The following is a 23,247-nucleotide window of genomic DNA, read 5'->3' as shown; positions in this document are numbered from 1 at the left end:
AAGTAAAATCTAGTCCTATCTAAAAAAAATAAAGTTGTGCTTGCCACAAAAATATTTTACATAATTTTCAAATTTAAATTTAAATTCATTAAAATTAAATAAAAAATTAAAAATGCAGTTTCTCAGTCACAATAACCACATTTCAAGTGCTCAATAATCACTTTCGGTTAGCAGCTACTATGGTGGAACACACACAGTTCTTGAGTTTTTATTCCTTATTCACTATGAATGATAATCCAAAGCTTCTGTGGCATTTGATGATTTGTCGTTTAAAATAGATTAGTTTAATAATGGTAATTCAAAATCTAAAATATATCAATTACATATTTGGAAGATTGTGCAGATTAAATTACTTTCATAGGATTCACCTATTAATATAATGGATATTATTGTTTTTAAGAATAGATGTTTTGCATTCCCAATCATGTAAAGTCTACTTGTACTCTTCAGCAATATAAAGTTCACATATGATTAAAATATTTGATCATTTTGACTCTGTTGGAATTGTGAGCCTGAAGTTTATCACTTAGTATTTGAAGTCACCCAATCCTTTGCCTCAAATATACTCAAAAGTGTTGAATCCTATCTTTTTACCCTCTCCCAGCTCCCTGTTATTATTTTTTCAGTAGCTTTGTTGAGGTCAAATTTACATACAAAGTAATTCATCAATTTAAAATGTAGAGTTCGAGTTTGACAAATGTATACACTATTGTGACAACCACTGGAGTTAATTCCCTCTCTAAACGTACAACCAGAGGCAGCCACTGATCTGCTTCCTGCCCCTAACGTTTTGCCTTTTCCAGAATGTCAAATATCAGTGGAATCATATTTTATGTACTGTTTTTTATTTGGCTTGTTAGTATTGTGCTTTTGAGAATTATCCATGTTGTTGCATGTTGTCATACGTGTTGGTAGTCATTCTGTACATCATTCATTATTATTCCATTGCTTAGATATCAAAACCAGTTGATGAATAGTTGGATTGTTTCCAGTTTTTTTGACCATAATAAATGTATACACAAGTATGTATGAGGGTATATGTTTTCATATTTTTTTGGAGATGGAATTTCTGGGACATATAATAGGCACTGTTTAACATTATAAGATATGGGTTAACTGTATTTTTTTCCCCTTTTTTCTGCCTCTTCCCCCGACTCCGGTTCAAGACGTTGTTTCTCAGTTGAGTTGTGTAGGACACAGCTCCCTGGCCCATGCTGGTATTATGTGTTCACACTCTTAGTAGTAGAGGGCACAGCTCACTGGCCAATGTAAGAATCGAACCAGCGACTTTGGCGTCAGGAGCACAGTGCTCACTGGGCCAACTCAACTGTATTTATCAATGATTAACAATGTTGCTTTTCATGTGAGTATTGGCTATTCATATATCTTCAGTGAGGTAGCTGCTCAAATACTCTGTCCATTGTTTTTCTTGCATGTTTTGTTTTCTTGTTATAGAGTTATAGGGGTTGTTTATATATTCTGCACTTAAGTCCATCATCACATATATATTTCACCAATATTTTCTCTTAGTCTGTGCCTTGTTTTTTCATTCCCTATATAGTGTGTTTCAAAGGGTTAAGAGTTTGAATTTTTATAAAGTCCAAGTTATCTATTTTTCTTTTATAGCTGATGACTTTTTCTGTCATGTGTGTTGCTTAAGAAATCTTTGCCTAACAAAAGCTTACAAAAATTTTTCTCTTTTGATTTCTTCTAGAAGATGTAAAATTTTGTTTTTTATATTTAGATCAATGATTCTTTTTGAGTTAATTTTTGTCTATGATGTGAAGTAAAGGTCAGGGCTAAAAATTTTTATATGAATACTCAAATGTTCAAGCACCATTTAAAAATATGTTATACTTTTGGAATTGAATTCCATTGGCAACTTTGTCTCAAAAATTGACTCTATACATATGAGTTGATTTCTGAACTCTGTTGTATTACCTATTTGCCTATCCCTATTGAAATACCATACTATTTTGATTGCAGTAGCTTTATATTGTCTTGAAATCATGACCTGTAAGTGCTCCAAATTTGTGTTCTCAAAACAAACTAGTTTTTTTATATCCATTTTATTCCTATACATGTTTTAGAAAAAATGTGACATTTAAAATGAACAAACTGTTACCCATTTTTTCATTGCTCTAATTTACAGCCCTAGTTTTTTTTATTGCCTATAATATTACAGTTGAGGAGAACGTTTTAAACAAACACATCTGGCTTGTGAAATGTCAGGACTTCTACTGGTACAAAGGTATAGCTTGAAATGCTGCCTTGTAGATACTAATATGAATTAGGTGCCAAGTTTTTCAAAGTATTTGCCTCAGTATAATGTCACTTGTCTATTACTATAAAATTCAATTCTTAATGCAAACGTATTCCTGTGTTAGGATACCAAAATTAATGCTAGTGGTCTCTTCTTAGTCACTTTAATAGCAAGAAAAAATATACAGGAAAGTAGATATTTTCTAAGCTACAGAAGTGCATAAACAACACTTAAAATAAGGAATAGAGAAGAACCCACTGAATTAAAAACAACAACAACAACAACAAAAACAACACAATGGCTATGAGGTCCTTAGAAAGGTCACAGATGATGAACATCAATTCAAATATAACTTTTTGATTCTCACTAATTTGTTTCCTATACTGAAACTTATACATTTTTAGGAACCAATGCTGAGATTTTTACTATAGGTTTTCACTTAGCCAACTCATATACTGATTTTCTATTCTATATTTAATTTTAAATCCAGGATAGGTAAGTGCTGCATGGAATCCATCCTCAATGTGGTTATGGATCACCCTAACTCCAGCATTCCGAAGTCGGGTGACATACATGATTCCATCATCTCTTAAAACATCATATTGACAGGTGATGACATAGGTCGAGGGTAAACTACGCAACTTGCTGTCATCAGCCAACAAAGGGGCTGCCCGCACATCTAGAAACCCTGGATATTTTTTAGCCAGCTCAGAAGTACCATGAGTTGGACTGTTATATATGTGGCCTTTCTTAAACTTCTCAGGGAGCAAAGAACTCCAATTAACAAATTTGAACAGGTGGCTTGATTCCACTGGTACATGTTGATTGAAGAGCATGGCGTTTTCAAGTGATCTGTTCGTGGTAAAGTATTCACTCCAGAACCTGACCATCAATGATTTCGACAGACCTGGAAAATGTGAGTTTTCCTGATATGATGGTAAATCCATATCAAGAGTCTGAAGGGCAGGATAAATTAAAGACTGGGTCTTGAATTTGATCTTGATATCTGGGTCACCTATGAGCTGAAAATAATTTAAAGTATGTTGTTAAAATATATTTTTATTAAAACATGTTTTCATTTAAATACAATAGTTGATATGAGATAAATTCAAAATCAGAGGGTAATAGATTGGGGGAGAGGGTTATCACTTTGTGAAAGGTGTAAATGTCTAACTAGTACATTGTTTTATACACCTGAAACTAATAAAAAAAAGATAATCAGAAACAACAAGATGTATATCTGAAAGAGCTTTCCAATTTTCAATATTATATCTAAAACTAGATATCTATACTTAAATAAATACTGTGAATATAAACAAAATGATTTGTACTACTCTCCTCATGGGTAGAGAAAGAAACCATCTAATTTGTGATTTAAAAGCAAAATATCTACTCTTATAGCCAAAAATGTCAATCAGAGCAAACTTATTTTTTTAAGTAAAAAAAAAAAATTATGTACATAATATTTCAACAGGCATTAACATTTAAGGGAAAGATCATATAACTAGGAATTCTAGTTTGGTTCTGACACTAAATAGATTAATCATAAAATGAAAGTCTAATTCATTTTAATATTTATGTGTTATAAATATTTATATTATACTAGTGCATGAAGACAAATTTATCTATAAATTAATATGCATATATTTGAGGTGTACTAAAACTTTGCTATTACCTGGCCAAAAACTATTTAGAGATCAGTAATATTAAGCATTACAGTTTAGCTGATGTTTTAATGTGCATTTACTTGGCCCTGCAAGTTGGAATGGTCCATTGTGTCTCATAGACCAGCTTCTCAAAGTTTTGTAACCCTGGAACAGTAGATTCTGCTTCACTTGAGGATTTGTTAGAAATGCAAATTCTTAGGCCCTAGCCCAGACTCACTGAATTGGGCAGGGAGGAGCGAGCAATTTTTGTCTTAAAAAGTCTTTCAAGTGATTCTACTGCATGCTAAAATTTGAGATCCATTAGTATAGGTCATGAGTAGTAACTAATGAAGCCACGTGTACTCTGATGCTTCTCAGAGTAAAGTATAACGGCTAACTTGAAGTCATTTTCTGAAACCTTGATATAAAGTTGAAGAAAGCAGAGCCCTCTGCTATCCTTTGGTATAGATATGACATTTTACTATCCATTGTGTCCTTTGGTATAACTTGGACATTTTACACACACACACACACACACACACACACACACACACACACACAAGCAAATGAAAGCAATATTTATCTTATTACATTTAAAATGCAGTTAATAATTAAAGCTGGTTAGTAAAACAAAATATTTATAAGCCCATCACGAGGTTGTTTTATGCAAAATAATTTCTAAACTTAATCAGTTCAGTGTTTTGTCTCGGATAAGAGTACCACATTCCACTTAGCTCAATATCTAGTATGAAGAATGCTGTTTACATTAGTAGAGCTGTAATGATAATTAAATAGGTAGTGAACACTGGCTGATTTTAGATTGAGTTAAGAAGAAATACAAAAATATGTTATATTTGACCAATAACTTCAACCTCACAGGTAGCTAAAATCTGAACCCACAGATATTTAAAAAAATTTTCTTTTATAGTTAAATACAATACACGTGAAATAAAGTATATAACTTCACAAGACAGAAATTTAAAATATAATAAATACGTTTAAGCGTCAGGAAGTTCACCACATGCCCTGAATTGATCTCACTCCTTGCTCCCATGTAACCAAATTCTTCCTTATGGAATCTACTACCGTGTACTTCCTTTAAATTATACCACTTGAACATGTCCTTAATTAATGTAGTTTATCTGGTTAAGGAAATTTCATCTATTTTAGTTAACTAATACTTGTTATTGTGACTTTTACTAAATACCCTCTCTGTGAAATTCACTTATTTTTATCAAATATAACTTTCCTTGCATTATTAGTAATTTGGTCATTGTATATTTTGTTCATGATAGCAATCTCTTAGTTTTCTGAGTGTGATTGGCCCGTTGTCTTCCTTCTTGAAGCTGATCTTTGATTGATCATAAGATCATGCTTCTCTAAAACTAATTGGAGAGTTTACATTCTTTTCCTATTCTCTGGCATATCTTGGGTTTATTTAGACTTATTTCTTCTTGAATGTTTGATACAAATTACCAGTGAGATTTCTTACTGGAACTACTTTTTATTACTAATTTGTTTTCTGATTATAAAATTACTCAGATTTTCATTTCTTGTTGTCTCTGTTTCGCAACTTATATTTTTCTTGGAATTTATCCATTTAATAAAAAATATTATTAAATGTTTTAATTTCAAAGTTTTTGAAAATATCTTTAAACAATTACAATGTGCATTTTTAACTCATAAATTCTTTTATGTCAAAGGGTCTTCAGTGCTGTTCCTTTTTCTATCTCAATATTTGTAACTAACTTTTGTTTTCCTCCATTGTCTTTCCAGAATTAAAATTTGATTAGTACTTTCAAAGAATTAATTTTTGCTTCTTTCTCATCTACTACAAACTTTTGACTATTGAAGTTTCTGTTTTTGTTATCTTACCATTATATTTTTCTTCAATTTCTTGAGTCAGATCTTTATTTTAGCCTTTTTTCTTTTCTAATATATACTTTTGAGAAAATATAATTTCCTATAAATTGTTTTTCTAAATGTAGAGAACATATAAAAGATGTATATTCTTTAAAATAGTGACCCATATGTCCTTAATGCATTTTTTAAAAATTTCCATACAAAGGAGGACATTGCATTTGTCTTTTTCTCATTGATTCCCCACATTACAGCCTGGGTAAAAGTCCAAATATCATAAGACTTATATTCTGTGTGGTTTTTTTTTGAGACTTGCTTTATGGCCCATGATCATGTGAACATGCTTGTTACCCTGAGTAAAATCTGTTGATTATTATTCTGGTCCTCTATACCCTTATCATTATTTTTGCATGTTTTGTTCTCTTAATTACTAAAAGGGGTATTTTTAAACCTCCTACTGTGGTCACAAACTGTATTTTCTCCTGTAGTTGTCAATATTTTCTTCATATATTTAATGTCAAGTTATTAAATCCATACAAATTTAGAGTTGTTATATTTTCTTGGTGATTAAACCTTTTCTGTAATGATGTGATCTTCTTTATCTAGTGATTCTGTTATTGCAGGGTATACGTTTTCCACTGTTAACTTAAATTTTCTGCTCACTTATGTTTTTAATCTTGGTCCTACAATCAGAGCATCTATACCAGTAATATTTACTCTAGTTACTAAAATAATTGGTTTCTATCTATATTTTGTGCATCTTTCTTTTCTTTTTTTTCTCTATGTTTGACTTCTTTCCAATTGGTTGACCTTTCAATTATTCTAATTTTTTCCTGTAATAGTTTATAGATTATACCTTATTTCTATTCTTTAAGTGATTACCCAAAAAATTACAGTGTGTATTCTTAACTTCTCAAAGATTAATGAACTTTATCAAAGGCCAATTCTAAATCTTGATTTCCTTTTTGATGATAAAAAAGAGCTTGTAAGACTTAAAATCTATTCTCTCCTCTCTTCTTAATTTATAGTTAGTTTTCCTTACAGTTTAATTCCATATGTTTTATTATTTTAAATTATCCAACTTTATTAAGATTTACCCGCATCTTACCACATTCTTGCTCTCTTTTTCTTTCAGCATCTTAAACTTTTATCTGCATTTTCATTTCATCTGAAACACTTTATTTAAAGTATTCTTATTGGGTTCCATTAATAGCAAGCTCTCTTTGTTTTAGTTTATCTGAATACCTCTCATTTCTCCTTTATTCTTTTTGTTTGTTCTGTTTTGTTTCTTTTAAACTTTATTTCTTTATTTTATGTTAATTTCAGGTATACAGCTTAGTGGTTAGATATTTATATAATATATACTATAATAAGTGATCTCTCTGATTAGTCTCGTACTTACCTGGCACTATACATATTTATTACCATATTATAGACTATATTCTCTGTGCTTTACATCCTCGTGACTATTTTTACTTCTTAACCAATTTGTTAAGAAGTTTTTCACCCTGCCCCCCAACTCCCCTCCCATCTATCACTCAGATAAATCTAGTTCCCATCTGATACCATACATAGTTACTACAATATTATTGACTATATTCCTTATGCTATACATTACATTTCCATGACTATTGTGTAACAACCAATTTGTTCTTTTTAATCCCTTTCCATTTTTCACTCAGCCCAACTCCCTCTCATCTAGCAACTATCAAAATGTTCTCTGTATCCATGAGTTTATTTCTATGAGTTTTGTTTGTTGGTTAATTTTGTTCTTTACATTCACATATAAGTGAAGTCACATTGCATCCTTCTTTCTCTGTCTGACACACTCCACTCAGCACAATACCCTTCAGGTACATCCATGTCACTGCAGATGGCAAGAACCCATTCTCTTCCATAGCCAAGAAATATTCCAGTCTGTATATATACCACCTCCTTTTTATCCATTCATCCATTGGCGAACACCAGGCTGCCTCCATTGTTTATAATGCCTTAGTCATTATAAACAATGCTGCAATGAACACATGGATGCACTTGTCCCCTTCAAGAAGTATTTTGGGTTTCTTTGGATAAATACTCAGAGGTGGGATTACTGGGTCCTTCTTTGTCTCTTGTTATAACCTTTGTTTTAAATTTTATTTTGTCTATAAATTCCTAACCACTGCACAGTACATCTGAAACTAATATAAAATAATATTGAATGACAGCTATAATTATATCTGTATCAATATCTATATCTATAGTCACAGGATTAAAGTACAATATAGGGAATATAGTCAATGGTATTTTAATAGCTATATACAATGTCAGGTGGGTAGTAGACTTGATGGGGTTATCACTTTGTGAGGTGTGTAAATGTCTAATCATTATTCTGTTTTGTACACCTGAAACTGTTAAAAAAAAATGAAATAAAATCTGTTTTGTCTGGTATAAGTATTGCTACCTCAGCTTTTTGTTTGTTTGTTTCCATTTTCATGAAATATCATTTTCCATCCCTTTACTTTCAGTCTGTGTGTGCCTTTTGATCTGAAGTGAGTATCTTGTAGGCAGTGTAAGCGTCTTGTTTTCTTACCCATTCATCAACCTACCTTTTGATTGGAGCATTTAATCCATTTACATTTACTATAATTGTAGATATGTAGTTATTGCCAGTTTATTATTTATATATATTCATATACATTGTATATATTCATATATATGAATAATATATATGTATATATATACACATATATTATTATTATTATTATTATTATTATTGTTTATCTTAAAGAAGTCCCTCTAAGATTTCTTGTAACACTGGTTTGGTGGCGATGAACTCCTTTAGCTTTTTCTTGTCTGGGAAGCTCTGTATCTGTCCTTTAATTCTAAATGATAGCTTTGTTGGGTAGAGTAATCTTGAATGTAGGTCCTAGCTTTTCATTATTTTGAATATTTCCTATCAATCCCTTCTGGCCTGCAAAGTTTCTGTTGAGAAATCAGCTGACAATCTTATAGGAGCTCCCTTGGAGGCACCTAACCACTTTTCTCTTGCTGCTTTTAAGATTTTCTTTGTCTTTAACCTTTGGCATTTTAAATATGATGTGTCTTGGTGTGGGCTTGTTTGGATTCATCATTTTTGGGACTCTGTGTTTCATGGGCTTATATATCTATTTCCTTCTCCAGATTAGGGAAGTTTTCTATCATAATTTCTTCAAATAGGTTTTCAATTAGTTGCTGTCTTCCTTCTCATTCTGGTACCCATATGATGTGAATGTTGGCATGCTTGATGTTGTCCCTGTGGCCCCTTAAACTGTCCTCATTTTTTTTTGGGGGGGAGGTTCTTTTTGCTGTTCTTTTGGGTATTTCCTGCTACCTTACCTTCTAAATCACTGATTTGATCCTCTGCTTCATCTAATATACTGTTGATTCCTTGTAATGTATTCTTCATTACCGTTATTGTATTCTTTATTTCTTACAGGTTCTTTTTTATGTTTTCTATCTCTACTTTTATGTTTCCCATCTCTTTGTTGAAGTTCTTCATGAGATCATTGAGCATTCTTATAACCAGTGTTTGGAACTCTGCATCTGGTAAATGGCTTGTCTCCATTTTGTTTAGTTCTTTTTATGGAGATTTGCTCTGTTCTTTTATTTGGAACATGTTTCGTTGTCTCCCCATTTTTCATGCTTCCCTGTGTTTGTTTCATTGTGTTAGGTAGAGCTGCTATGCCTCCCAGTCTTAGGAGAGTGGCCTTATGTAGTTGGTATCCTGTGGGACCCAGTGGTGCAGTCTCACTGGTCACCAGAGCTGTGTGCTTCAGATGTGTCTCTTGTGCAGTTTGTGTGTGCCCTATTGTTGTAGTTGAGCCTTGTTTGCTGTTGGCATGTTAATAGGAGGGATGGGCCCTCAGGCTGATTAATTTTAAGGACTGGCCGTGACTACAGTGGAGGAGCTGTGGTGCAAAGGCTAACCATACATGGCAGGGTTTGGTTTAGTGGGGCTCTGGTGTCTGCCCAGTCTGTCCTTTGTTTGTGCCATCTTGGAGGCAGCTGGATGAGGCTTTGGCTTGGTCCAAACCTATGCCAGTCTCGGGCCTCCTGGGAGGGGACCCACTGCAGGCAAGTTTGGCTGGTGCCTGTGCCCTGTCAGGGACACCTGGTATGAGCCACAAAACCATCTGCAGATGGCCACTGTCCACACTGGGCTTGGAGGCCAATCTGTGAACTGAGGTCTGCTGTTGTGAGTGCCAGGCTTAGGGCTGCTTCAGCAGAGGTATGAGACATGCTGAAGCCAGATGCTGCTTGTTTGAAGCCAGATGCTGCTTGTTTGGGTTTTGTGAACCTTTGATAGATATTAGGAAAGTCTGTAGCAACAGAAATCCGGCAGAGAAGCAGATGGCAGATTGTGGATTGTGTGGGTCCTACTTCCTGTGTCTTGCCTGGCCGTCAGCGAGACTGGGGTGCAGGAAGGCCCCCTGTTGGGGTACTGGCGGATGTTTGCGTTTGTGTCTCAACCAGCCGCCATCAAGAATATAGTGTTATAATTCTCCTATCTATGGCTCTGTTGTTGTTCCCTTTTGGCCTCACCATATCCTGTGTTCTTATGTGGGGAGTGGGACCAGAGACCCTGCATGACACCCTGCATGACAAATGGAGCTTAGCAAGAGCTAAGACAGGTTGTTTGAATGGACAAGTCACTAGAAGCAGCTTGGGTATGCCTGAAAGTTAGGTGGGGAGGAATCACAGGAAATCACTAGGGTGGAGCAGACAAAAGGTGATAGCCAATTTGATGGAGATTTCAGTATGGCAGCCACCTGTGTCTGCATGGAGGGAGGGGCTGGGCTCAACAAAGAAATAATGGCTTTCACTAGCTCCGCCCTCTGCGAGGAAGCTGCCCCTGCACCCCTCACCCTGAAGCTACACAATTCAGTTCCTCTCTGTATGTCCCTGGCACCTTTTGAGCTGCTGTCCCAGAGCAAGTGAGTCTATCAGTGAGTAAGTCCATGTGCGGGCCATTTAAGAGAAGCACCTGGGAATACAGCCACCTACCATCTCACACAACCACAATTTCTGCTGGCTTTCACAGCCAGAAGTTATGGGGACTTCTTTCCCTAACACTGAAACCGTGGGCTGGGGTGCCTGGTGTGGGACTGGGACCCTTCACTCCTTCAAGAGGGTACCTCCACAGCCGAGATATTCCTTCCAGTTCTTAGTGGTCACAGCTGGGGGTGAAACCAGCCCGTTCTGTGTCTCTGCCCCTCCTACCAGTCTTGAGGTGGCTTCTTCTATATGTCCATAGTTAGACTTAGGCAATTCTCAACGATGGTTGTTCTGTAGTTCAGTTTTAATTGATGTGGTCCTGAGAGGAGGTGAGCACAGTGTTTAATTACTCCACTGTCATGACTGGAAACCTCTCTTTTATTCTTAAGTAATATTTTTGTGAGGCATACAATTAGGTTGAAAGTCATTTTTGTGCTGCTCTTTGATGATATCATTCCACTGACTTAGAATTTACATGCTTGCTATTGAGAAGTAAGTTGTCATTATGAATTGTACCTCTGTGAGGATGTTTTATTTTCTGATTGTTTTATGATTTTCTCTATTCCTTTTTGTTTCATTTTGTTTTGTTTGTTTCTACACTTTTGCTTTGTCGTGTCTATATTCAGATTTCTTTCTAGATATTTAATTTTAACCTTTTCAAAAATGATTATTAGGGTTCATGGAGCTTCTTTAATCTGTAGCTTGATATTGTTCACCAGTTCTGCAAAATGCTCTCCTATTGTATTTTTAAATATTCCTTCCTCCCATTCCCCCCCCCCCGCCTCTGTTCCTGATACAACATTTAAAACTCTATTGAATTTTCAGACTATATCTGCTATATTTTTTATTATCTGTTTTGTACTTTCTAACTTTTTGGCTCTCTGTGTTTCATTTTGTATGTCATAGGTGAGGCAATATGACTCATTGTTCAGCTTATAAATGATCTCTTCAACTGTGTAAAATCACTGAAGCAATTCATAAAGGTTTTGATTTCGACAATTTTATTTTTAGTTTTAGTGTTTTTGTTTGTTTATCAAAACTCCACTTTTGTGCTGAAATTTGCCAGCTTGGCTGTGAATTAATTGAAGAAAGTAGGATAGCTATTTCATGTTCTGTGGCTGATAACTGTAGTATCTGAATTTTGTCAGATGTCTTTCTATTGTCTGTTGATTCTGCTTGCTTTCCTTCATGGTTTTTGTTTACTTGTTTACCTGGATATCATTATCCTGTGCTGCATACTGAATTTCAAAAACTTTTGGAGGATTAATTTCTCCAGGGAGTATTTTTATACATTTCTGTCAAGCACAGTCAAATATTAACCACTCACACCACCTTAATATAAGGCCAAAGCATGAGATTTCCCCCCAAAAAAAAATCCAGGTGATATGAAGCAAGGCTCTAAACTCACGTGAGGTTTGTTTTGCATGAGGCTCACCCTGACCTGAGAGTATCTCTCTTCAGGACTTCACTTAAAGTGAGGAGTGGTTCATGAGTATCCCCATATTTGGAGAGCCCTGCAATTTGATGTCAACTCTGGCCTTGAAAGGTTTCCAAAGCTCATCTTGGTTGAACAGTTGCCTTTTCATTGACACAAGCCTTTAGAGAAGAGAGGACATTGATTGCTGGCATTACTTTTGTGGGTGTGTTATCTTTTTAAAAAAAAAATTGGTTTAGAAATTTCTCCTGAGCTCTTTGATGCTTTCCAGAATATTGTAAGATATTTTATCCAGATTTTTAATAATTGTAGTCAGAATTAATTGGTTCACATGAAAAAAACATGAACTACAGAAGGGAAAAGGCTCATTGTGCAACACAGTAAAAATAAATTGATGCTTGATTAGGAGGTAAGGTTACAGATGGACATTACTTTAGCTCCAAAAATCCATGTCTCCTGATGTGTTCTTTGTACTGCCTCAAGATGTCTCTCAGAGCAGAAAAGAGTGCCAATTTAGAACTCAGTTTCTGAGAAGTAACAAATATCTGTTCTGTAGTATATTTGAACAAATTGCAGAATTTTTATCTTTCCTTTGGCTAGAAATCATGAGAAGGTTATCCTAAAAATACCAATAGCTAAATTTATATACTTTAAAATGTATATAAAAATGAATAATAAAATTAGCAGCAAGTTTTGCTTTGTTGCACAATAAATGTATTTGTAATATTTATGATTAGAATCGGTTATTTAATTGCAGGCATTCATTTGCAAATCTATAGAATTTTTTTTCCTACAGAAACATTTCTTCTAAGCCATCAGTGCCAATTTATATCTTAAGTCAAATAAACTGGTATCAAAAACAATTGTACTCATAATTTATTAGACTATAATTATGTACCACATTAAATTGATAGCTAGTAGGTATCTAGTTTAGCTAAATGTCATAGAAATAATATAATAATTGATATCTGAAAATGATAATTCCTTCCTCAAATAAATAGTATTTATGGACCTGATAACATTTTTGTCAATAGGCAATTTGTTTATTCTGATAACAATAGCTTTCATTCAAGTTTTAGTATACACCACTGAAGAATACTGAAATCATCTGATTCCCTAGATTGGTGTCATTGATTGATTTCAAAATTACATCTCCTACTATAACAAAACAGCATGGTACTTACCTGACCATTATCAATTATGTTTAAACCAATGATCTAGAAAGAGGATTTTATCATTTTATTAAAAAAAAATTTGTCCTATGATATGATCTCTATGTATCTCTAATCTATAGTATATAATATATTTGCACTGACATTTTAAGGTTTGAATATTTAAGTATAGGATATTTCAAAACTGAGACAAAGCTGACCAACATACCTGCTGAGTCACTGCTGCAGCTAAATTTCCTCCAGCACTGTCTCCAGAAATACCAACTCTTTTAGGATCTACACCATATTTGTCAAGAACATCTTGGCGCAAGAACCACCTTACTGCATTATATACATCTTCAAATTGATTTGGAAAGTGGTATTTAGGTGCTAGTCTGTAGCTGTGGGCAGAAAAAACAATGGTCTTTAAGTCAATATTTTTAATAAAAAATGTGTGTGTGTGTGTGGTATGTATGTGTGTGTGTGTGTGTGTGTGTGTGTGTGTGTATGCTCTGACCATAAAAATCAAAAGAAAAATTTTTCTTTAGCAAATATATTTTGGATCATGAGTCAAAGACACTTAATCCGAATGATAATGCTTGATAAGAAAACTTTTACACATGTCATTTTATACTAGTAAAAGTTTGAATGTAAAACTTGGATTAGGCTTAAGAAAAAAAAAAAATCCCAGGTGATAACTAACTAAACTTATCCCAGAATTTCATTTTCTTTGTAATCATTACATTTTATTATTAACCAATAAATATCAAATAAATTTTAGAAATTATTCTATTCCAACTTAATCTAATGATCAAGTTGGCATGAAATCACTACTATGTTTTTCTCATAGTTTGTTTATTTTGATTATTGACCTGAATGCTTTTTAGAATAGATTGTGCCTGTATTCCTATGTTATTTGGTGACTAATTGTTTTTAATGAAATATTATACCATAAAATATCCTATACTAATTGCTTTAAATGTATTTTATCATCTAATTCTCAGAACAACCCTATGATATAGAAAATATTACGACTCCCAATTACATATGAGAAAACAGAGCTAAAATGAGATTTAACTATCCCAAAGTCATTCAATTAATTCTAGAACCAGGCTTTGAACTTGATTCTCTGACTCCACAACCCTCTTTCTTACTTGCTCTGCTAATTAAGAGTAAGCTAGAAACCCTGCAAAGGTAATTTTTCCATGAGATTCAGTAGTTTAATTTTATTCTAACAATTTCTTGTTTTTGATCCCTGCTTGACTCAACTATATAACTTTTTTTTTCTCTGACTCTTTTCTGGCCACACTCAAGCTTAATTTTTCTATTCTCATCCTCTCAATTTCATTTGAAACACACCTGGCATAGCCAATGACCAGGGAAGCTGAGAACATCTTACTATATGGCACCTGGCCAAAACCCAAACAAACAAACAGTGTTCTTACTTGGTTGAAATGACAACAGCATCAAGTCTATTAACAGTTCGTCTTGACAGAGAGTCATAACCAGACAAAGCTGAAATAAAAGAAAATAACATCAGAGACTGACAAATGAGTTGATGGGTGTGTCCTCCAGCAGAAAGCTTACTATTACACTTTGTTCCTCATTGAAATGTTCTAGGAAAATATTTCTAATATTTCATCATAGCTATAGAACACAAATTCTTCTGCTCAGTGATCCTTTTAATGTCTGTTTTCTTGTTCTTCCCCACGTTTCCACACTGGATAATTTAAGCCAACTTAATTCTCTTCAAGATTAATCTCTGCTCCCTTCAAAGAGCAGTTAGTAAGTGTTGAAAGAATAAACACATAGATATAATTCCCTAACTTTCAGGAAGTCACAATCTTCTGGAGACAGGAGCAGATAGGGTAGACATATATCAAAAAACAATAATGCAAAATATTAGTTGCTTTAATAGCAGAGTACAGAACATGCTGTGTGGAAATGGTATTAGGCTTCATAAAACCACCAGAGGAAGATAAGGAGGAGTAAAGAGGAAATAGGGAGAGCTGAGACTTGGTTTATAGATGCATATTTTCTAGGCAAACAAGAAGATATGTGCTTTCTGGGGTGTTTTTGGCCATATGTATGGAGTGGGGATGGGTCTCACATGTTTGTTATTGTACTTGAGAATGTGTTGCCTTTTGCATATAAGAACATTTTAAGAAACTGAAATAGAATTTGCCAGTAACAAGAGGAAGGAGTGATCATAAAGTACGAAAAGGGAAGTATCAGGATACAAAGTTGTCACAAAGGTTGTATCATGTGGGCCATGAAAAATGTCAAATACTCACTGTTTTAAACTTTTACTTAACATTTACTATAAAAAAAAAAAAACATGCTTATATCTTGTATTGAACACAGATATTTATATTTTTCTTTAATATTGAAATAGAAAGCACCAGGCAAACACTATTTTGTTTCAGAGCTTATTCTCAGTTCCTTCACCTTGGTAAGCATACTCCCATTCTTCAGGGATACTTTGATGGAAATAGTTTTAATCAAGTGCTTTGGGCAGCAGGAACTGATGGAAACTAACAGAGGCATGGCACAGTCAGATTCAGTCTTAGAAACATTAGTTCATTGCCAGCTGATGACTTTACTGCCTGAATTTATAGAAAATATTAGACTGGATGACATCTTTTAGTGCTCCAATTTACATTTCAAATCTACATCAATACCCATCAGTACCTCTTTTTCTCCTTTCACAGAAAAAGTTATGTTCCTCCTCACGTGCATTGTCAATACATCCCCTTGGTGCTATGCCCGAATTCCTCCCATGTCTTCTAGGCCCAGCAACTTCATTCCATCCTCAAGCCTCTTCTTTTCACATTTCTCCAACACACCTCTGTTACCTACCATCTTTACCTTCAGTTTATAAACATCTTCAGAAACCTATATACACTATAAAATATGTATTATTTTATATACATATATATACAAAAGAAAATATAAAAATTCATATTATATAAAGTAAAATTAGATATAATCAAATATTTTATATTAAATATATGTATAGGAATATAGAAAATACATAAAATAAATTGAGATGTATATAATTTTACATAAAATAAAAATAAACTACCCTTACTTAACTCTGTACTTCTTTTCCATCTAATGCCTTCCTTCATATGTAAACTTATTGAAAGACTGGACGCACCATCTCCATTTTCTCATTTCTCATCTACTATTCAACTTCATTTTGGTTTTCATTATACCATTCCATCATTTTTGCAATTAATAAGTTTAATAATAAATTTCTCTGTTCATGAAGTACTTTTACTTCTTCCCTGAAATTTGTTAGTTTTTGGTATTGATTATCCCTTTCAGAAAGATATTTAAAATACTTGTTTTAAACTAACATGGCTCCAAAAAAATAATTTTCAGACAGTTGAAGTTCTGTTATCTATGATAATGTTTTACCAGATATGTTGGAGTCAATATCTTAATAAAATGCATGCTATATGATAAACTAAAATTGTCAATGAGGGACACATACCAGCACTCCCCAAACACCAACCACCACCATGAATATAAAATAAGCCTCTTCTTAGTGTCTCTGACTTTCGCTTTGGTATATATATACGGACAGGAACATTGTTGAAAGTTGTGTCCATCACAGTAACATTTTCATCAGATGTGGGTGGGACTTCATGAAAGTTCATATAGAACATTACAGTGTTCATGAAGTGGTTGATTCCCAATAGTTCAGCAAATATAGCCTTAAAGGAGAAAAGGGGGGGGGGGAAATACAACAGGTTACAAATACCAAACACCAGTGTAGTTTATGAACAGAGAAGTATACATACAAGTATATGTTCCCAATGGTCCTGTGTTATACTGTCACAAGTGAATCTGAATGACATAGAAATACTGGAGATTCAGAATTTTTACCATAATAGTTGTCTCAGATAAACAAACAAACAAGCAACAACAACACACACACAAATATATATATGAAAAGGGAAGTATCAGGATATATATATATATATATATATATATATATATATATATATATATATATATTTAAAGAATAATTGAAGTATTACAACTTGGAAGATTCTATGCTTCCTACTTTGAGTACAAAGATAAATAAGGCAAGTTCTCTATTCTAAACTCAGAGTCAAGTGGGAAATACTTATACAAGCAGTTATAAAACAACATATCTGCATGTCTCATGGAACTTTGCAAAGGTCAATAGAAGGAAAAACTCCTTGTCTGGGCATGAAACCTGTGGGAAGAGTTTTCAAATAGAAGGTGAACTCTGCTATGAGTACTGAGAGGGGAGTAGAGTTTGGTCAAACAAAGGAGGAAATCTCATTATAGGCCACAAGAACAGACACAGGGACACCCCTATTACAATCAGAGAACCACAAGTAGTTTAGTAAAGCTGTGAAGTCAGATCCACACATGGATGAATGAAAGAAAAGTTACCCCAAGAGGTGAGTGTGAGCCAAACCATACAGGACTTATAATGTTGGAATTCCAAGAATCAAAATGACATGTTTTCCAATCTTAATTTTGTAACATGTGGACTATGGTCTTAGGTGATGAATTAAATAGCTGAGCCAAACTCTTTCCCATTGTATGAAGATAAAATAAGTAGAAAAGGAATAAGCAAAATTGTCTATTTTCAACACTGAATCATCCTCCCTTGTTCCTGAAAGGGAATTATATCTCCCAGAACTCCTTGCCAGATTAAATTATGCCACAGAGAGTCACTCTTACAAGACTGAGAGGGCAAAAATAAAGGAAAAGCATTATTTTCTTTGGACCATTGTGCACATTAATATAGACATCAATAAACATGTGACTTTTCATGCCTCTGATATTCCTTGTGAGAATTACCATTTCAGTGATGCAGGCAGCTGGAGTTATTGGTGGCTTCCTTTCAACCCCACACTCTAAATGTTGTCTATCTCAAATGCCATATTCTTAGTCTTTCTCTATTGAGATACTTATAGTAGCATCTATATTCTAACAAAACCATAATTGATAGAGTAGTCTAGAAGGAAGTCTCAGAAAGAAGAACATTTTAGGATGTGCTGGAATTAGACCAAATGACCTGGTTAGATTTAGAGATAATAATGGCCATCACTTCTCAGCCTTTTGGCTAAGATCAAGTGTAAAGATAGCAACGGACTCATTGCCAATGTAAAATGGGACCTGTTAATGCTTGAAATGTAGTAGCAAAACAGTTGTTAAATTTAACACCTGTAATAGTTCCTATTAAGGAGAATTTTGAGAGACCAAATAGATGTAATAAAACACTATGGTGAAACTGATGAGTTCAACCACTGACTGCACTTGGAAATTTACTGAAAGAAAAATTACACTCACAGCTTTGGTTTTTCAGCTCAAATCACAATCAGTAAAGCAGATGTTCTCTAAACCTTTCTAAAAGAGGTTTCCTATCTCTTACATCTCTGTCTGAAAAAAGAACCATAAGTTGATTTTGCAAATTGTGGAATTACAGTGAAACGTGAAGTTACAGTCCTGCCAGACTTCTTAGTTGAAAGGTGAAGCTTGGATTAACTTTCATATGTATGTGATATTCTCACTATTGGATTAGAAACATTTGTACGGATTTTGAACACCCTAAAGTCCTAAATCCTACTAATCCTCCCCTAGCAGAAGCAATAGCAACCAGCCTCAGCAGTAGGTGCATTTAAGGAAAATGAGATGCCAATTTCCCCCGGTATTGTAAAGAAAGAAAGCCAAAGGCCTAGGGAAATAGTAATACTGGATCTAATTTAATGTTGTAACTCACCCTCATACTGTGTACTTCAGCAAAATCCAGAGGATATTCTCTATGCCAAGACACTGAGAAATATATTAGTGAGTGGAACCTTAGCATCTTAATAAAAAACACCTACATTGGCAGTCATCTGCTGTCCAAAAATGGCAGTGGAAGATTCTGATATTGACCTACTGATTTCAATAGGGATGATGAGACCCCAAAGTGATGTAGACAAAGCGTTCATTAAATATCAAATACAAGCTTTATGTAGTTAACGAAATGAGCAACAGTGTTGAAACATAATCTCAGAAGTCTCTAGCAGTGAATAAACGATGATGTCTGGAAGACTGAAACGTAGGGCAAGTGGTGAAGTCTGAGTTAATCTGTATTGTTTTGGCTTCTCACCCCATTACCAGAGCTAAGCAACTTCAGAGACTCAGACCTTTTGGATGAAGGAAAGTCAGAGTGCCCTCAGGGGATGCCCATGCAACACTGTTACAAATCAGTACTGCGAGTCTGTTTCTTAGCATTCCCAAAGAGAGCCAAGACCTTTGGCTTGGATGACTTTATATGGGGGAAAGGGGAATACCCGCACTTTGGAAAGGGAATACTGGACACTGTTTCTGAAATAATATTAATTCATGGGGACTCCAAAGCAACTGTGGCCATCAAGTAGAGTGGGGGCTTACGATATCAACTATGAAATCATGTTTTAGACAGATTCTATATTAAAATGGGTCTAGTGGGTCTGAAAATCCATGCTGTGTTTATTTTCCCAGTTTCTTTAAATGAATAGTAGAAATAGACATACTTGATAACTGACAGTGTCCTTACATTGGCTTCTTGTTCCATCAATTGAGAGATATTATGGAGGTCAGGACCATGTAGATGCATCTGAAACTGCTCCTCCCTACTGAAATAGTAAAACAAAAGCAATAGCATATCCCAGGGAATCACAAAGATTAATGCCACAGAGACTTGAACAATTCACAAGTTGATGATTTCTGTTATAAGTCTAAAAGTGACAAAGCTTCTCTCCTTGACAAAACACTAGCCAGGCTCCTCTGAGTCCTTTCTCAACTAGGCCTCAAGCTTGTCATATAAAAACTACAGATTCTTAGCACAGATTTCATTCACTCTCTTCTCCCCACATGAGAACACTTAATTCAACACTAATAGTTTCTAACAAAATTAAGCACAAGGTCCCATCCCTATGATGACCTGACCCCCACCCCGCCTTAAAGTGGCTGCTGAGAAAGCTCAAAACTGCCCCCAATATGTACTGTTTGTTCTGGCCAACACCTCACAGACCAGCCCTTGATTATCCTTTCATAGAGAATTTACTAAAAAGGGTTTACAACAGTGAATCCTTCCTCTGTCCCTGTGAGATATATGTGTAGCTCCTGCAACTCAGGAGTGTCATTCTCAAAGCCCTGACTGCCATTCCTTTGGAATGTAACCATTAGGAAGAACAGGGCTTCTGTCTTCCTGTCTGTGGGAGAATAGAATCCTAATTTCCAACTAGCAGACACAGCTGACATAACCATATTTATACTGACCAACCCTTTGTCTTTTTTTACTTTCTACCTCTTGAGCCTTTGCTTGTTCTCTCTCTTATTCCAATTCTCCCTTTAAAACATCTGGTCACCTCTGTACAAATCAAAGTTGAGTTTAGGTCATGCTGGACCCTCTTCCCTACTGCAATAGTATATTACTGATTAAAATCTATCCTTACCACTTTAATGAGTATCTGGCTTTATCCTTTAACTTAAGTGGTAACTCCAATTGCAGTTGCTATTCCAAATATGAACTCTTTAATGGAGCAAATCAACACAGCCTAGGATGCAGCTAGTGATTTGAGCTTTTTTCTTTCTCTACCAGTTAGCAAAGAAAGCAGTAGGCTATCACTGTGTTGCTTCAAGTCTCTGGGAACTCTTCTGCTTCATGCATAATCTAGTGTACAAAGACCTCAACTGTGTCTATATGGCACAGGACATCATATTGTTTCATAACACTGTTTCATCAAGCTTACAGATCTGGTGATTAGAAAATAGCAAATACATACATGCTATGTATGATATTTGGTCAGTCAGAAGTGGGACAAAGGATACATGGTAAACCTCATGGAAAGGTAGGGACTTGCAACTCTGGTCAATTTCTAGGTATTCAGAAGTCAATGGCTCATTGTGGTACTCTCTCCAAAGTTAGAGAAAGTCGCTTTATCCTGCAACCCTCACTAAAAAAGAGACACATCGCTTAGTGACCCACTCACTTCAGGCCATGATGGCAAAATATTCACAATTATTTACCGAGTAAGCTTAAGCCTCAGCCTGCTGGTTTTGATTGGGAACTAAAGACATGAGGCTCTGCAGCAGTTTTAAGGCTACTTTGCAAACTGCTCTGCGCCGAACAGATCCAGCAGTGATGAAAGGGTCTTGGATCTATCTATCTATCTATCTATCTATCTATCTATCTATCTATCTATCTATCTATCTATCTATCTATCTATTGTCTACACTATGTGCAGTCATACTCATATATATTTAAGTGTTATATATGTATGCGTATATGTGTATATATATGAGCATAAATATATATATAAGCATATATACAGAGGGTGTCAAAAATGTATATACATTTTAAGAAAGAGAAAAACTGTATTAAAATTGTAATACTCAATATATACCAATAACAAAAGATGAATACAAGTCATGTTCAACTTCTGCAATTACAAGAGGTGCTCAAAGTGGTTCCACCAGCATGCAGACACTTCTGATTATGGCAAACTACTGCTTGAAAATAGATAACATTTCTTAAAGTGTGTATACATTTTTTGGCACCCCCGGTATATGATGTATAATGGTATATACACCTTCCCCTGCCCCCGCCACACACACACATACACACAGCTAAGTCAGTATTCCCTTTGTGATTAAATATACTTTAGGACCTGGGATTTTGCTGTGCTCTTCTGCTCCTTCTTTTACTCCAGTTGCAGTAACTGTATCTCTTCTTTCTTCCTTTATGTACAACCCGTCTATGTAACCATACTCTAGATTTACCAAAAGAGAACTGGCATCAAGAAATTGTCATTAAAATATTAATAACCACATCTTTACATTTTAGCTTTCATAAAATTTATCATTTTACTTTTTTTGGTTGTGGTTCAATTTGAAAATTTCCTATTTTTTTTGCAGAGTTCTAACTGAATTATCATTTTTCCTTACATAAACTATAATTCCTGCATCCTTCCTAGGTTTGAAAAAAGAAAGATACTTATAACCTGAGTGTTTATTGGTCTGACAAGTTCACTGAGGAGAATCCCCTTTAAGAGCTCTGGGAGCAGTAATCCTCAGAGATTCCTGAAGGAAGAAAGCAGAGAGGAGTCTGGGTAGCATTGAAGTCTCTGCAGGAAATCAGGCCAATCTCAGGGGAAGCCCTGGAGTGCAAATTTCTTCAACACCACTGAATGTGATATGATTTCACAAAATGTACTGAATACTTAGTGTGTTCAAAGCATGATAGAAGCAACATGCCTGTAATACAGTTTCCAACCCTCTTGGACTGTTGGTAAAAATTGACATTCACATAAATAAGCTCTAATAAAAGGCAGAATAAAGAGAGATCTTGAATAGGGTGCTGGGGTAGGAAGACAAGGAGAATCGATTCTAACTGACCGACATGAAGGAAGTCTCTCTCTTTTTTATAAATTAAAGTTTATTGGGGTAAAATTACTAGTAAAGTCACATAGGTTTCTAGTGTACAATTCTGTAGTACATCATCTATATATCACATTGTGTGTTCACCACCCAGATTCAGTTCTCTTTCCATCACTATATATTTGATTCCTTTTACCCTCATCTACCACTCCTCTTCCCCCTTCCCCTCTGGTAACCACTAAACTATTGTCTGTGTCTATGAGTTTTTGTTCTTCATGTGTTTGTCTTGTTCATTTGTTGTTTTCAGTTTTATATACCACATATCAGTGAAATCATATGGTTGTTGACTTTTTCCGCTTAGCATTAATAATCTCAAGATCCATCCATGTTGTCGCAAATGGCACTATTTCATCTGTTCTTATAGCAGAATAGTATTCCATTGTGTATATATATCACATCTTCTTTATCCAAGAAGAT

The 23,247-nt window shown here is 34.7% G+C and overlaps 1 protein-coding gene across 3 annotated transcripts in view; it reads right to left on the bottom strand.

Annotated features, from left to right (window-relative positions):
- Window positions 1-2,410: 2,410 nt before the first annotated feature.
- LOC109447551 (deacylase AADAC) overlaps window positions 2,411-23,247 on the bottom strand; it is a 29,588-nt gene continuing 8,751 nt past the window's right edge. Inside the window, exons 2-6 of one of the 3 annotated variants that reach the window (XM_019732037.3) lie at window positions 19,923-20,024; window positions 16,871-17,093; window positions 14,817-14,886; window positions 13,601-13,772; window positions 2,411-3,285 (exon numbers count right to left, since the gene is read on the bottom strand). In XM_019732037.3, coding sequence (XP_019587596.2) covers window positions 2,689-3,285; window positions 13,601-13,772; window positions 14,817-14,886; window positions 16,871-17,057 — 1,026 coding nt within the window. In that variant the 5' untranslated portion in view covers window positions 17,058-17,093; window positions 19,923-20,024 and the 3' untranslated portion in view covers window positions 2,411-2,688. The remainder of the gene's footprint in view (window positions 3,286-13,600; window positions 13,773-14,816; window positions 14,887-16,870; window positions 17,094-19,922; window positions 20,025-23,247) is intronic. The other 2 variants (XM_088794609.1, XM_019732036.3) reach the window with 2 other exon arrangements.

This window comes from Rhinolophus sinicus, chromosome 17 (genome assembly GCF_057876585.1).
Source record: "Rhinolophus sinicus isolate RSI-liver-muscle chromosome 17, RSI-T2T, whole genome shotgun sequence".
In the NCBI taxonomy this organism is placed as follows: Eukaryota; Metazoa; Chordata; class Mammalia; order Chiroptera; family Rhinolophidae; genus Rhinolophus; species Rhinolophus sinicus.
This window is presented reverse-complemented; position numbering and strand designations above follow the sequence as displayed.